The sequence below is a fragment of the Cherax quadricarinatus genome, chromosome 97, assembly GCF_038502225.1.
Source record: "Cherax quadricarinatus isolate ZL_2023a chromosome 97, ASM3850222v1, whole genome shotgun sequence".
Classification (NCBI taxonomy): Eukaryota; Metazoa; Arthropoda; class Malacostraca; order Decapoda; family Parastacidae; genus Cherax; species Cherax quadricarinatus.
In genome coordinates, this window is record NC_091388.1 from 5089153 (window position 1) to 5106652 (window position 17500).

The window sequence follows — 17500 nt, forward strand, 5'->3', positions numbered from 1 at the left end:
TCTTACTATCCAAGGGTCTTACCATCCAAGGGTCTTACTATCCAAGAGTCTTACTATCCAAGGGTCTTACTATCCAAGAATCTTACTATCCAAGGGTCTTACTATCCAAGAGTCTTACTATCCAAGGGTCTTACTATCCAAGGGTCTTACTATCCAAGAGTCTTACTATCCAAGGGTCTTACTATCCAAGAGTCTTACTATCCAAGGGTCTTACTATCCAAGGGTCTTACTATCCAAGGCTCTTACTATCCAAGAGTCTTACTATCCAAGAGTCTTACTATCCAAGGGTCTTACTATCCAAGGGTCTTACTATCCAAGAGTCTTACTATCCAAGGGTCTTACTATACAAGAGTCTTACTATCCAAGGGTCTTACTATCCAAGAGTCTTACTATCCAAGGGTCTTACTATCCAAGGGTCTTACTATCCAAGAGTCTTACTATCCAAGGGTCTTACTATCCAAGAGTCTTACTATCCAAGGGTCTTACTATCCAAGAGTCTTACTATCCAAGGGTCTTACTATCCAAGAGTCTTACTATCCAAGGGTCTTACTATCCAAGAGTCTTACTATCCAAGGGTCTTACTATCCAAGAGTCTTACTATCCAAGAGTCTTACTATCCAAGAGTCTTACTATCCAAGGGTCTTACTATCCAAGGGTCTTACTATCCAAGAGTCTTACTATCCAAGAGTCTTACTATCCAAGAGTCTTACTATCCAAGGGTCTTACTATCCAAGAGTCTTACTATCCAAGAGTCTTACTATCCAAGGGTCTTACTATCCAAGGGTCTTACTATCCAAGAGTCTTACTATCCAAGTGTCTTACTATCCAAGAGTCTTACTATCCAAGAGTCTTACTATCCAAGGGTCTTACTATCCAAGGGTCTTACTATCCAAGGGTCTTACTATCCAAGGGTCTTACTATCCAAGAGTCTTACTATCCAAGGGTCTTACTATCCAAGAGTCTTACTATCCAAGGGTCTTACTATCCAAGAGTCTTACTATCCAAGGGTCTTACTATCCAAGAGTCTTACTATCCAAGAGTCTTACTATCCAAGGGTCTTACTATCCAAGAGTCTTACTATCCAAGAGTCTTACTATCCAAGAGTCTTACTATCCAAGGGTCTTACTATCCAAGAGTCTTACTATCCAAGAGTCTTACTATCCAAGAGTCTTACTATCCAAGGGTCTTACTATCCAAGAGTCTTACTATCCAAGAGTCTTACTATCCAAGGGTCTTACTATCCAAGGGTCTTACTATCCAAGAGTCTTACTATCCAAGTGTCTTACTATCCAAGAGTCTTACTATCCAAGAGTCTTACTATCCAAGGGTCTTACTATCCAAGGGTCTTACTATCCAAGGGTCTTACTATCCAAGGGTCTTACTATCCAAGGGTCTTACTATCCAAGGGTCTTACTATCCAAGGGTCTTACTATCCAAGAGTCTTACTATCCAAGGGTCTTACTATCCAAGGGTCTTACTATCCAAGGGTCTTACTATCCAAGAGTCTTACTATCAAAGGGTCTTACTATCCAAGGGTCTTACTATCCAAGGGTCTTACTAAGGTTCTTATTATCCAAGTCTTACTATCCAATGGTCTCATTATCCAAGGGTCTTACTATCTTACTTAGAGTATTACAACCCCACAAGACCTTTCAAGACCACAAGAGAGCCCTATAATCTAAGAGGTCTTAGTATGGGTCTTAGTACCCTACAAGAGCCTTCAAGACCACAAGAGAGCCCTATAATCTAAGGGGTCTTAGTACCCTACAAGACCCTTCAAGACCACAAGAGAGCCCTATAATCTAAGGGGTCTTAGTACCCTACAAGACCCTTCAAGACCACAAGAAAGCCCTATAATCTAAGGGGTCTTAGTAAGGGTCTTAGTACCCTACAAGACCCTTCAAGACCACAAGAAAGCCCTATAATCTAAGGGGTCTTAGTAAGGGTCTTAGTACCCTACAAGACCCTTCAAGACCACAAGAAAGCCATATAATCTAAGGGGTCTTAGTAGGGGTCTTAGTACCCTACAAGACCACAAGAAAACCCTATAATCTAAGAGGTCTTAGTAGGGGTCTTAGTACCCTACAAGACCCTTCAAGACCACAAGAAAGCCCTATTATCTAAGGGGTCTTAGTAGGGGTCTTAGTACCCTACAAGACCACAAGAAAACCCTATAATCTAAGAGGCCTTAGTAAGGGTCTTAGTACCCTACAAGACCCTTCAAGACCACAAGAGAGCTCTATAATCTAAGGGGTCTTAGTAGGGGTCTTAGTACCCTACAAGACCACAAGAAAACCCTATAATCTAAGAGGCCTTAGTAGGGGTCTTAGTACCCTACAAGACCCTTCAAGACCACAAGAGAGCCCTATAATCTAAGAGGTCTTAGTAGGGGTCTTAGTACCCTACAAGACCCTTCAAGACTACAGGAAAGCCCTATAATATGAGGGGTCTTAGTAAGGGTCTTAGTACCCTACAAGACCCTTCAAGACCACAAGAGAGCCCTAAGGGTCTTACCATTCAGGGACGTTCTCAGGGAAGTCACACATGGTGGTCTGTTCATTGTAGACCTGTCCAAGGCTACAAGACGACAAGAAAGCCCTATAATCTAAGAGGTCTTAGTAGGGGTCTTAGTACCCTACAAGACCCTTCAAGACCATAAGAGAGCCCTATAATCTAAGGGGTCTTAGTACCCTACAAGACCCTTCAAGACTACAGGAAAGCCCTATAATATAAGAGGTCTTAGTAAGGGTCTTAGTACCCTACAAGACCCTTCAAGACCACAAGAGAGCCCTAAGGGTCTTACCATTCAGGGACGTTCTCAGGGAAGTCACACATGGTGGTGAGTTCATTGTAGACCTGTCCAAGGCTACAAGACGACTCCTGTGGGGTCTGTCCATTTAGACAGACGTAGAACTTCTGACAGTCGTCTGGGTTGATGTAGGTTGGATGTGGCAGTTCAACTCCAGCAGCATTGATGACTCTCTCTCCTGTACAGCAGAAGGCCCCGTTGTTCGTACAGGCTGTTGGGTACAACAGGACGTGTTAAAACAGACTGTTGTTCGCACAACGGAAAGTGTTACTGTTGATACAGGCTGTTGGGTACAACAGGTGTTAAAACAGACTGTTGTTCGCACAACGGAAAGTGTTACTGTTGATACAGGCTGTTGGGTACAACAGGTGTTAAAACAGACTGTTGTTTGTACAACGGAAAGTGTTACTGTTGATACAGGCTGTTGGGTACAACAGGAGGTGTTAAAACAGACTGTTGTTCGTACAACGGAAAGTGTTACTGTTGATAAAGGCTGTTGGGTACAACAGGAGGTGTTAAAAACAGACTGTTGTTTGTACAATGGAAAGTGTTACTGTTGATACAGGTTGTTGGGTACAACAGGAGGTGTTAAAAACAGACTGTTGTTTGTACAACGGAAAGTGTTACTGTTGATACAGGCTGTTGGGTACAACAGGAGGTGTTAAAAACAGACTGTTGTTTGTACAACGGAAAGTGTTACTGTTGATACAGGCTGTTGGGTACAACAGGAGGTGTTAAAAACAGACTGTTGTTTGTACAACGGAAAGTGTTACTGTTGATACAGGCTGTTGGGTACAACAGGAGGTGTTAAAAACAGACTGTTGTTTGTACAACGGAAAGTGTTACTGTTGATACAGGCTGTTGGGTACAACAGGAGGTGTTAAAACAGACTGTTGTTCGCACAACGGAAAGTGTTACTGTTGATACAGGCTGTTGGGTACAACAGGTGTTAAAACAGACTGTTGTTTGTACAACGGAAAGTGTTGCTGTTGATACAGACTGTTGGGTACAACAGGAGGTGTTAAAACAGACTGTTGTTTGTACAACGGAAAGTGTTACTGTTGATACAGGCTGTCGGGTACAACAGGAGGTGTTAAAACAGACTGTTGTTTGTACAACGGAAAGTGTTGCTGTTGATACAGGCTGTTGGGTTCAACAGGAGGTGTTAAAAACAGACTGTTATTTGTACAACGGAAAGTGTTACTGTTGATAAAGGCTGTTGGGTACAACAGGTGTTAAAAACAGACTGTTGTTTGTACAACGGAAAGTGAAACTGTTGATACAGGCTGTTGGGTACAACAGGAGGTGCTAAAACAGACTGTTGTTTGCACAACGGAAAGTGTTACTGTTGATACAGGCTGTTGGGTACAACAGGTGTTAAAACAGACTGTTGTTTGTACAACGGAAAGTATTACTGTTGATACAGGCTGTTGGGTACAACAGGACGTGTTAAAACAGACTGTTGTTTGTACAACGGAAAGTGTTACTGTTGATACAGGCTGTTGGGTACAACAGGTGTTAAAACAGACTGTTGTTTGTACAACGGAATATGTTACTGTTGATGCAGGCTGTTGGGTACAACAGGACGTGTTAAAACAGACTGTTGTTTGTACAACGGAAAGTGTTACTGTTGATACAGGCTGTTGGGTACAACAGGTGTTAAAACAGACTGTTGTTTGTACAACGGAAAGTGTTACTGTTGATACAGGCTGTTGGGTACAACAGGAGGTGTTAAAACAGACTGTTGTTTGTACAACGGAAAGTATTACTGTTGATACAGGCTGTTGGGTACAACAGGACGTGTTAAAACAGACTGTTGTTTGTACAACGGAAAGTGTTACTGTTGATACAGGTTGTTGGGTACAACAGGACGTGTTAAAACAGACTGTTGTTTGTACAACGGAAAGTGTTACTGTTGATACAGGTTGTTGGGTGCAACAGGACGTGTTAAAACAGACTGTTGTTTGTACAACGGAAAGTGTTACTGTTGATACAGGCTGTTGGGTACAACAGGACGTGTTAAAACAGATTGTTGCTTGTTCAACAGAAGATGTTACTGTTAAAACAGGCTGTTGGATGTTCCGTTCAGTACTGTTTGCATATTAATATATATATATATATATATATATATATATATATATATATATATATATATATATATATATATATATATATATATATATATATATATATATATATATATATATATATATATATATATATATATATATATGTCGTGCCGAATAGGTAAAACTGGTCAATTAGCAAGAACTTTGGGAGTCCAGTCCCTGGACCCATTGTGTACCTCTGTAATCTTTTGACTACCGCCCACAGGATGGGTATGGGGTGACTACCGCCCACAGGATGGGTCTGGGGTGACTACCGCCCACAGGATGGGTATGGGGTGACTACCGCCCACAGGATGGGTATGGGGTGACTACCGCCCACAGGATGGGTATGGGGTGACTACCGCCCACAGGATGGGTATGGGGTGACTACCGCCCACAGGATGGGTATGTGGTGACTACCGCCCACAGGATGGGTATGTGGTGACTACCGCCCACAGGATGGGTATGTGGTGACTACCGCCCACAGGATAGGTATGGGGTGACTACCGCCCACAGGATGGGTATGGGGTGACTACCGCCCACAGGATGGGTATGTGGTGACTACCACCCACAGGATGGGTATGGGGTGACTACCGCCCACAGGATGGGTATGTGGTGACTACCACCCACAGGATGGGTATGGGGTGACTACCACCCACAGGATGGGTATGGGGTGACTACCACCCACAGGATGGGTATGTGGTGACTACCACCCACAGGATGGGTATGTGGTGACTACCGCCCACAGGATGGGTATGTGGTGACTACCGCCCACAGGATGGGTATGTGGTGACTACCACCCACAGGATGGGTCTGGGGTGACTACCACCCACAGGATGGGTATGGGGTGACTACCACCCACAGGATGGGTATATGGTGACTACCACCCACAGGATGGGTATATGGTGACTACCACCCACAGGATGGGTATGTGGTGACTACCGCCCACAGGATGGGTATGGGGTGACTACCGCCCACAGGATGGGTATGGGGTGACTACCGCCCACAGGATGGGTATGTGGTGACTACCGCCCACAGGATGGGTATGGGGTGACTACCGCCCACAGGATGGGTATGTGGTGCATAATAAACATTAAACTAACTAACTGGATCAACAGGTGTTATTACGGGCTCTAAGTCAAGGTAAAAAACCACCAAAAACACTTAAAATCAGTAAGAAACTAAAAACCACTTATAACCACTTATAAACCACTTCTCATAGTCACTCCTAAAACCACTAAAAACCGAAAAAAACCACTTAAAACCCACTTAAAAACCACTCACCGGCCACCTCCCCCTCTTCACAACCACTCCTGACCAATAAAACCGCTAAAAACCACTCACCGGCCACCTCCCCCTCTTCACAACCACTCCTGACCAATAAAACCGCTAAAAACACATAAAACCCACTTAAAAACCACTCACCGGCCACCTCCCCCTCTTCACAACCACTCCTGACCAATAAAACCGCTAAAAAACACATAAAACCCACTTAAAAACCACTCACCGGCCACCTCCCCCTCTTCACAACCACTCCTGACCAATAAAACCGCTAAAAAACACATAAAACCCACTTAAAAACCACTCACCGGCCACCTCCCCCTCTTCACAACCACTCCTGACCAATAAAACCGCTAAAAACCACTCACCGGCCATCTTGTCCTCCTCGCAGCCAGACCTGGCCACTTGCTCTGGCCAGTTACAAATACCAGTCTGCTCGTCGAAGTGTAGACCGGAGGTACAGTCAGTGACAGTGTGTAGACCCTTGATGCAGGTATAGAAGCGGGTACACACTGCCGGGTCCGGGTCTGAGAATATACCGTTCCTCCGAGGGCAGTATTTACTGGGGTAGGTGGCGTTCTCTGGGGGGGGCAGACGGTGTGAATGTTAATAATGTTGATAATCATGATAATCGTAATTATAATAATCGTAGTAGTAGTACAAGTGGTAGTAGTGGTGGTAGTAACAGTAGTAGTGACAGTAGTAGTAACAGTAGTAACAGTAGTAGTAACAGTATTAATAGTAGTAGTAACAGTAGTAATAGTATTAGTAACAGTAGTAATAATAATAGTACAAGTGGTAATAGTGGTTGTAGTAACAGTAGTAGGAACAGTAGTAATAATAGTAGTAGTAACAGTAGTAGTAACAGTAGTAGTAACAGTAGTAATAATAGTAGTAACAGTAGTAATAATAATAGTACAAGTGGTAATAGTGGTTGTAGTAACAGTAGTAGTAACAGTAGTAATAATAGTAGTAGTAACAGTAGCAGTAACAGTAGTAACAGTAGTAGTAACAGTAGTAATAATAGTAGTAACAGTAGTAATAATAATAGTACAAGTGGTAATAATACTAGTAGTAACAGTAGTAGTAACAGTAGTAATAATAGTAGTAGTAACAGTAGTAGTAACAGTAGTAACTGTAGTAGTAACAGTAGTAGTAACTGTAGTAATAACAATGGTAGTAACAGTAGTAGTAACAGTAGTAGTAACAGTAGTAGTAACAGTAGTAGTAACAGTAGTAACAGTGTTACTGTTGATACAGGCTGTTGGGTACAACAGGAGGTGTTAAAAACAGACTGTTGTTTGTACAACGGAAAGTGTTACTGTTGATACAGGTTGTTGGGTACAACAGGAGGTGTTAAAACAGATTGTTGCTTGTACAACAGAAGATGTTACTGTTAAAACAGGCTGTTGGATCAACAGGTGTTATTACGGGCTCTAAGTCAAGGTAAAAACCACCAAAAACACTTAAAATCAGTAAGAAACTAAAAACCACTTATAAACCACTTCTCATAGTCACTCCTAAAACCACTAAAAACCGAAAAAAACACTTAAAACCCACTTAAAAAACCACTCACAGGCCACCTCCCCCTCTTCACAACCACTCCTGACCAATAAAACCGCTAAAAAACACATAAAACCCACTTAAAACCACTTTAAAAAACAGTAGTAGTAACAGTAGTAGTAACAGTAGTAACAGTAGTAGTAACAGTAGTAACAGTAGTAGTAACAGTAGTAGTAACAGTAGTAACAGTAGTAGTAACAGTAGTAACAGTAGTAGTAACAGTAGTAACAGTAGTAGTAACAGTAGTAGTGACAGTAGTAGTAACAGTAGTAACAGTAGTAGTAACAGTAGTAGTAACAGTAGTAACAGTAACAGTAGTAGTAACAGTAGTAGTAAAAGTAGTAGTAACAGCAGTAACAGTAGAAACAGTAGTAGTAACAGTAGTAGTAACAGTAGTAGTAACAGTAGTAACAGTAGTAGTAACAGTAGTAGTAGTAACAGCAGTAGTAACAGCAGTAGTAACAGCAGTAACAGTAACAGTAGTAATAACAGTAGTAACAGTAGTAGTAACAGTAGTAACAGTAACAGTAACAGTAATAACAGTAGTAGTAACAGTAGTAACAGTAACAGTAGTAGTAACAGTAGTAACAGTAGTAACAGTAGTAGTAATAGTAGTAACAGTAGTAACAGTAGTAGTAACAGTAGTAACAGTAGTAGTAACAGTAGTAGTAACAGTAGTAGTAGCAGTAGTAACAGTAGTAGTAACAGTAGTAACAGTAGTAACAGTAGTAACAGTAGTAGTAACAGTAGTAACAGTAGTAGTAACAGTAGTAACAGAAGTAGTAACAGTATTAGTTTCAGTAGTAACAGTAACAGTAGTAGTAACAGTAGTAGTAACAGTAGTAACAGTAACAGTAGTAGTAACAGTAGTAAAAGTAGTAGTAAAAGTAGTAGTAACAGTAGTAGTAACAGTAGTAGTAACAGTAGTAACAGTAACAGTAGTAGTAACAGTAGTAACAGTAGTAGTAACAGTAGTAACAGTAGTAGTAACAGTAGTAGTAACAGTAGTAACAGTAGTAGTAACAGTAGTAGTAACAGTAGTAACAGTAGTAACAGTAGTAATTGTAGTAGTAACAGTAGTAACAGTAACAGTAGTAGTAACAGTAGTAACAGTAGTAGTAACAGTAGCAGTAGTAGTAACAGTAACAGTAGTAGTAACAGCAGTAACAGTAGTAACAGTAGTACAAGTAGTAGTAACAGTAGTAGTAACAGTAGTAGTAACAGTAGTAGTAACGGTAGTAACAGTAACAGTAGTAACAGTAGTAACAGTAGTAGTAACAGTAGTAACAGTAGTAGTAACAGTAGTAACAGTAGTAGTAACAGTAGTAACAGTAGTAGTAACAGTAGTAACAGTAGTAGTAACAGTAGTAACAGTAACAGTAGTAGTAACAGTAGTAACAGTAGTAACAGTAGTAGTAACAGTAGTAACAGTAGTAGTAACAGTAGTAATAGTAGTAGTAACAGTAGTAACAGTAGTAGTAACAGTAGTAGTAACAGTAGTAGTAACAGTAGTAACAGTAGTAGTAACAGTAGTAGTAACAGTAGTAACAGTAGTAGTAACAGTAGTAGTAACAGTAGTAACAGTAGTAGTAACAGTAGTAGTAACAGTAGTAGTGACAGTAGTAGTAACAGTAGTAACAGTAGTAGTAACAGTAGTAACAGTAACAGTAGTAGTAACAGTAGTAGTAAAAGTAGTAGTAACAGCAGTAACAGTAGAAACAGTAGTAGTAACAGTAGTAGTAACAGTAGTAGTAACAGTAGAAACAGTAGTAGTAACAGTAGTAGTAGTAACAGCAGTAGTAGTAACAGCAGTAGTAACAGCAGTAGTAACAGTAGTAGTAACAGTAGTAGTAACAGTAACAGTAGTAATAACAGTAGTAACAGTAGTAGTAACAGTAGTAACAGTAACAGTAGTAACAGTAGTAGTAACAGTAGTAACAGTAACAGTAGTAGTAACAGTAGTAACAGTAGTAGTAATAGTAGTAACAGTAGTAGTAACAGTAGTAACAGTAGTAGTAACAGTAGTAACAGTAGTAGTAACAGTAGTAACAGTAGTAGTAACAGTAGTAACAGTAGTAGTAACAGTAGTAGTAACAGTAGTAACAGTAGTAGTAACAGTAGTAACAGAAGTAGTAACAGCAGTAGTTTCAGTAGTAACAGTAACAGTAGTAGTAACAGTAGTAGTAACAGTAGTAGAAACAGTAGTAGTAACAGTAGTAACAGTAGTAACAGTAACAGTAGTAGTAACAGTAGTAGTAACAGTAGTAACAGTAGTAGTAACAGTAGTAGTAACAGTAGTAACAGTAGTAGTAACAGTAGTAGTAACAGTAGTAACAGTAGTAGTAATAGTAGTAGTAACAGTAGTAACAGTAGTAACAGTAGTAACAGTAGTAATAGTAGTAATAGTAGTAGTAACAGTAGTAGTAGTAACAGTAGTAACAGTAACAGTAGTAGTAACAGTAGTAACAGTAGTAGTAACAGTAGTAGTAACAGTAGCAGTAGTAGTAACAGTAGTAACAGTAGTAGTAACAGTAGTAGTAACAGTAGTAACAGTAGTAGTAACAGTAGTAACAGTAGTAACAGTAGTAACAGTAGTAACAGTAGTAATAGTAGTAATAGTAGTAGTAACAGTAGTAACAGTAACAGTAGTAGTAACAGTAGTAACAGTAGTAACAGTAGTAACAGTAGTAGTAACAGTAGCAGTAGTAGTAACAGTAACAGTAGTAGTAACAGCAGTAACAGTAGTAACAGTAGTACAAGTAGCAGTAACAGTAGTAGTAACAGTAGTAGTAACAGTAACAGTAGTAACAGTAGTAACAGTAGTAACAGTAGTAGTAACAGTAGTAGTAACAGTAGTAACAGTAGTAACAGTAGTAACAGTAGTAGTAACAGTAGTAGTAACAGTAGTAACAGTAACAGTAGTAGTAACAGTAGTAACAGTAGTAGTAACAGTAGTAAGAGTAGTAGTAACAGTAGTAACAGTAGTAGTAACAGTAGTATTAACAGTAGTAACAGTAGTAACAGTAGTAACAGTAGTACTCACGTAGAAAAGTTCTGCTGCCACAGTCTACAACGTAGGGATATTCACAGGGGTCGACGCCCCCTGCCTCAGCCTTGAGCAGGTCAAAGACCAGACCATCATCACAGAGTTTGGGTATGGCTTGCCCACCCTCACATACCCAGTACTTGTCACACTGGTTCGGGTCTTCGTATACCCCATCCTCCACACAGTTGAATTCTTGATTTCTGGATGACTGGGCAGGTGGTTCGACCCCCTGGTGTCTCCTGGAGGTGTGTACAGGGGTGTTGAAAGCCCCTTCTCTTCTGGAGACAGGTGGTTCGACCCCCTGGTCTATCCTGGAGGTGTGTACAGGGGTGTTAAAAGATTCTCTCCTGGAGGCAGGTGGTTCGACCCCCTCGTCTGTGCTGGAGGTTGGTACAGGGTCCACTATTTCCTCTTGGCCATCTGCCTCAAACTGTGGTATCCCTGAAAGGCAGTGACAATTAAAATTTATGTTGGGACTGATCACCTATTATGATTAAGGTGCAACAGTCTTCAGTTAAGACTGAGGAATTCCACACTTATCTAAATGTGGTCATCACGCAGTCTACACACAGTGGCTATCACACAGTCTACACACAGTGGCTATCACACAGTCTACACACAGTGGCTATCACACAGTCTACACACAGTGGCTATCACACAGTCTAGACACAGTGGCTATCACACAGTCTAGACACAGTGGCTATCACACAGTCTACACACAGTGGCTATCACACAGTCTACACACAGTGGCTATCACACAGTCTACACACAGTGGCTATCACACAGTCTACACACAGTGGCTATCACACAGTCTACACACAGTGGCTATCACACAGTCTACACACAGTGGCTATCACACAGTCTACACACAGTGGCTATCACACAGTCTACACACAGTGGCTATCACACGGTCTAGACACAGTAGTCATCATTATCTTCAAAACCCCTGGTTGTCTTCAAGACTCCCCCGGTTGTCTTCAAGACTCCCCCGGTTGTCTTCAAAACCCCTGGTTGTCTTCAAGACTCCCCTGGTTGTCTTCAAGACTCCCCCGGTTGTCTTCAAGACTTCCCTGGTTGTCTTCAAGACTCCCCCGGTTGTCTTCAAAACCCCTGGTTGTCTTCAAGACTCCCCTGGTTGTCTTCAAGACTCCCCCGGTTGTCTTCAAAACCCCTGGTTGTCTTCAAGACTTCCCTGGTTGTCTTCAAAACACCTGGTTGTCTTCAAGACTCCCCTGGTTGTCTTCAAGACTCCCCTGGTTGTCTTCAAGACTCCCCTGGTTGTCTTCAAGACCCCCTGGTTGTCTTCAAGACCCCTGGTTGTCTTCAAGACTCCCCTGGTGGTCTTCAAGACTCCCCTGGTAGTCTTCAAGACTCCCCTGGTTGTCTTCAAGACTCCCCTGGTTGTCTTCAAGACTCCCCTGGTTGTCTTCAAGACCCCTGGTTGTCTTCAAGACTCCCCTGGTTGTCTTCAAGACTCCCCTGGTTGCCTTCAAGACTCCTCTGGTTGTCTTCAAGACTCCCCTGGTTGTCTTCAAGACTCCCCTGGTTGTCTTCAAGACCCCTGGTAGTCTTCAAGACCCCTGGTTGTCTTCAAGACTCCCCTGGTGGTCTTCAAGACTCCCCTGGTTGTCTTCAAGACTCCCCTGGTTGTCTTCAAGACTCCCCTGGTTGTCTTCAAGACTCCCCTGGTAGTCTTCAAGACTCCCCTGGTTGTCTTCAAGACTCCCCTGGTTGTTTTTAAGACTCCCCTGGTTGTCTTCAAGACTCCCCTGGTTGTCTTCAAGACCCCTGGTTGTCTTCAAGACTCCCCTGGTTGTCTTCAAGACTCCCCTGGTTGTCTTCAAGACTCCCCTGGTTGTCTTCAAGACCCCTGGTTGTCTTCAAGACCCCTGGTTGTCTTCAAGACTCCCCTAGTTGTCTTCAAGATCCCTGGTTGTCTTCAAGACTCCCCTGGTTGTCTTCAAAACCCCTGGTTGTCTTCAAGACTCCCCTGGTTGTCTTCAAGACTCCCCTGGTTGTCTTCAAGACTCCCCTGGTTGTTTTCAAGACTCCCCCGGTTGTCTTCAAGACTCCCCTGGTTGTCTTCGAGACTCCCCTGGTTGTCTTCAAGACTCCCCTGGTTGTCTTCAAGACCCCTGGTTGTCTTCAAGACTCCCCTGGTTGTCTTCAAGACTCCCCTGGTTGCCTTCAAGACTGCCCTGGTTGTCTTCAAGACTCCCCTGGTTGTCTTCAAGACTCCCCTGGTTGTCTTCAAGACCCCTGGTTGTCTTCAAGACCCCTGGTTGTCTTCAAGACTCCCCTAGTTGTCTTCAAGATCCCTGGTTGTCTTCAAGACTCCCCTGGTTGTCTTCAAAACCCCTGGTTGTCTTCAAGACTCCCCTGGTTGTCTTCAAGACTCCCCTGGTTGTCTTCAAGACTCCCCTGGTTGTCTTCAAGACTCCCCTGGTTGTTTTCAAGACTCCCCCGGTTGTCTTCAAGACTCCCCTGGTTGTCTTCAAGACTCCCCTGGTTGTCTTCAAGACCCCTGGTTTTCTTCAAGACTCCCCTGGTAGTCTTCAAGACTCCCCTGGTTGCCTTCAAGACTCCCCTGGTTGTCTTCAAGACTCCCCTGGTTGTCTTCAAGACTCCCCTGGTTGTCTTCAAGACCCCTGGTTGTCTTCAAGACCCCTGGTTGTCTTCAAGACTCCCCTGGTTGTCTTCAAGACCCCTGGTTGTCTTCAAGACTCCCCTGGTTGTCTTCAAAACTCCTGGTTGTCTTCAAGACTCCCCTGGTTGTCTTCTAGACTCCCCTGTTTGTCTTCAAGACTCCCCTGGTTGTCTTCAAGACCCCCTGGTAGTCTTCAAGACTCCCCTGGTTGTCTTCAAGACTCCCTGGTTGTCTTCAAGACTCCCCTGGTTGTCTTCAAGACTCCCCTGGTTGTCTTCAAGACTCCCCTGGTTGTCTTCAAGACCCCTTCTTCTTCTCTGCCTCAACCAGGAATTTCTCAACTTATTAAAACACTTGCAAATTGCTACCAGGACCTTATGCAAGCAGGTCCACTCCTTGCAACAGCACCATCAACCTTGTGATTGCCTTGCAACTCGTGTCTGCAATGATGCAGTGCTTTACTGTTGCGCCAACATTCCAGTATATCCAGACGGAAGCAGTATTCTGGTGTCTATCTGGAGTATATTGGTGTATACCTGGTATATTGCTGGTGTATACCTGGAGCATATCTGGTATATTCCTGGAGTATGCCTGATGTATATCTAGTGTATACCTAGTGTATGCATGAAGGGTGTTTGCAGATCAGTTTACCTGGAGAGAGTTCCGGTGGTCAGCGCCCCCGCGGCCAGGTCTGTGACCAGGCTTCAGTGCCCCCACAGCCTGGTCCATGACTAGACCTCCTGGTGGATCTTAAAGACAACCAGGGGTCTTGAGGACAACCAGGGGTCTTGAAGACAACCCGGGGTCTTAAAGACAACCAGGAATCTTGAAAACAACCAGGGGTCTTGAAAACAACCAGGAGTCTTGAAAACAACCAGGGGTCTTAAAGACAACCAGGAGTCTTGAAAACAACCAGGGGTCTTGAAGGCAGTTAGGGATCTTGAAGACAACCAGGGATCTATTAGTAATTATATATTATACATTTTTAAGGCAGTTGAACAGTCTTGATCCCCTGACACTGACCTTCCTTCACAGGACACTATCAAATATTTCCATAAAATGGAAAGTTAGGACTATCTACCCATAACATTACACTACAATTTCAGTCTAAATGACTTGAGTCATAGAGGATATGGCCGTTCGGCGAGTCTTGCACTACTAACTACTCATAAAATACCAGTGACCTTATGAAGCAACAAGGTCAAACTACAAGAAGGTCACGGCCTGCCTGGAGGATGTCCAAGGCCTGATTGACTCTAATAGGCCTGGTTACACAAGGCCTATTATTAGCCCAGGAGCTATAATATGATTGGTATAGCTTCAGCAAACTCCCTTTATAGGAGAAATTGGGTGAAATTTATCGATGAACAGGATGGTATGTGTATATCTCAGTGTATATTCACTGAGAGGTGTATATCTCAGTGTATATACACTGAAAGGTGTATATCTCAGTGTATATACACTGAGAGGTGTATATCTCAGTGCATATACACTGAGAGGTGTATATCTCAGTGTATATACACTGAGAGGTGTATATCTCACTGTATATACACTGAAAGGTGTATATCTCAGTGTATATACACTGAGAGGTGTATATCTCAGTGTATATACACTGAGAGGTGTATATCTCAGTGTACATACACTGAGAGGTGTATATCTCAGTGTATATACATTGAGAGGAATATATCAACTATACCCTCCAGGTATTCACCAGGTATACCCAGACATTCTCAACTAGTGATCAGCATTCATGCCCAGGGCAGTGGGCAGGGTGGGCACATTACCATGCCCACCATGCCCACTGCTTGGTATTCTCTCTTCACACTTGAGGGCACTTTCACACTTTCACTTATAATGGTAGTAGTAGTAGTAGTAGTAGTACTAGTAGTAGCACTACTACTAGTGGTACTAGTAGTAACACTACTAGTAGTAGTAACACTACTAGTAGTGGTACTAGTAGTAGTAACACTAGTAGTAGTGGTACTAGTAGTACTAGCACTGCTAGTAGTGGTACTAGTAGTAGTAACACTACTAGCAGTGGTACTAGTAGTAGTGGTACTAGTAGTAGTAACACTAGTAGTAGTGGTACTAGTAGTAGCACTAGTAGTAGTGGTACTAGTAGTAGTAACACTACTAGTAGTGGTACAAGTAGTAGTAACACTACTAGTAGTGGTACTAGTAGTAGTAACACTACTAGTAGTGGTACTAGTAGTAGTACTAGTAGTAGTAACACTACTAGTAGTGGTACTAGTAGTAGTACTAGTAGTAATAACACTACTAGTAGTGGTACTAGTAGTAGTAACACTACTAGTAGTGGTACTAGTAGTAGTACTAGTAGTAGTAACACTACTAGTAGTACTAGTAGTAGTAACACTACTAGTAGTAGTACTACTAGTAGTAACACTACTAGTAGTGGTACTAATAGTAATAGTACTACTAGTAGTGGTACTAGTAGTAGTAGCCCTACTAGTAGTGGTACTAGTAGTAGTAGTAACACTAGTAGTGATACTAGTAGTAGTAACACTACTAGTAGTGGTACTAGTACTAGCACTACTAGTAGTGGTACTAGTACTAGCACTACTAGTAGTGGTACTAGTACTAGTAGCACTACTAGTAGTGGTACTAGTAGTAGTAGCACTACTAGTAGTGGTACTAGTAGTACTAGCACTACTAGTAGTGGTACTAGCAGTAGTGCTACTAGCAGCACTAGCACTTCTAGCAGCATTACTAAGTCACATTGGTCACAGTCACCACCTTGCAACGCAATCATCACCATTTCAAATCATACACACTCATACACATTACAATATACTCATACACATTACAATACATACACATTACAATACATACACATTACAATACACTCATACAACCCTCTATACACAGCTATTTATCCAATATAGCTCTTCCATACTATCCCTCGACTTTACAATGGATAGTTACTAATGGGATAGTTAAAACTACCCTAATTTAATAGTAAGATGGATAGACAATAGATAGATAATAGTGGATAGGTCCAGAGGATAGATAGATAGGATAGGGGTAGATCTAGACAAGCTAGACAGTGAGATTAGGTAGAGGCTAGGGGCTAGGAGGACTAACCAGCAGTAATGGCTAGTAGCAGGGCTAGTGGCTGGGCTAGTAGCAGGGATGTTAGCAGGCAAGTAGAAGGGTTAGAAGCAGGGCTAGACAGTTAGGATAGACCCAGGCTAGGAGTAAGGAGGATTTACCAGCAGTATAGGCTAGTAGGAGGCCTAGTAGTAAAGCTAGTACCAAGCCTAGTAGCAGGGCTAGAAGCAAAGCTTGTAGCAGGGCTAATAGAGGGCTAGTAGCAGGTTAGACAGTGAGGATAGACCCTGGCTAGGGGCTAGGAGGACTTACCAGCAGTAAGGGCTAATAGCAAACCTAGTTGCAGAACTAATAGCATGGCTAGTAGAAGGGCTAGTAGCAAAGATAACAGCATGGCTAGTAGGAGTAGACAGTGAGGATAGACCCATGGCTAGGGGCTAGGAGGACTTACCTGCAGTAAGGGCTAGTAACAGTGCTAGTAGCAGGGCTAGTAGCAGGTTAGACAGTGAGGGTAGACCCAGGCTAAGGGCTAGGAGGGCTTACCACCAGTAAGGGCTAGTAACAGTGCTAGTAGCAGGGCTAGTAGCAGGTTAGACAGTGAAGGTAGACCAAGGCTAGGGGCTAGGAGGACTTACCACCAGTAAGAGCTAGTAACAGGGCTAATAGCAGGGCTAGTAGCAAGTTAAGCAGTGAGGGTAGACCCAGGCTAGGGGCTAGGAGGACTTACCTTCAGTAAGGACTAGTAACAGGGCTAGTAGTAGGGCTAGTAGCAAGTTAGACAGTTAGGGTCGACCCAGGCTAGGGGCTGAAGGACTTACCTACAGTAAGGACTAGTAATAGGGCTAGTAGCAGGGCTAGTGGCAGTTCTAGTAGCAGGGCTAGTGGCAGTTCTAGTAGCAGGGCTAGTAGCATGGCTAGTAGTAGGGCTAATAGCAGGGCTAGTAGCAAGTTAGACAGCTAGGGTAGACCCAGGCTAG

General features: G+C 42.7%; 1 protein-coding gene across 5 annotated transcripts in view; it reads right to left on the reverse strand.

The window, feature by feature from the left end:
- Positions 1-17500, reverse strand: part of LOC128704951 (protein obstructor-E) — a 21468-nt gene that overhangs the window by 3546 nt on the left and 422 nt on the right. For 3 of the 5 annotated variants that reach the window (XM_070105170.1, XM_070105174.1, XM_070105172.1), the window contains exons 2-5: positions 10805-11248; positions 6567-6779; positions 2857-3020; positions 2515-2567 (exon numbers count right to left, since the gene is read on the reverse strand). In XM_070105170.1, the coding sequence (XP_069961271.1) occupies positions 2515-2567; positions 2857-3020; positions 6567-6779; positions 10805-11248 (874 nt within the window). Of the gene's footprint in view, positions 1-2514; positions 2568-2803; positions 3021-6566; positions 6780-10804; positions 11249-17500 lie in introns of all 5 variants that reach the window. The other 2 variants (XM_070105171.1, XM_070105173.1) reach the window with 1 other exon arrangement.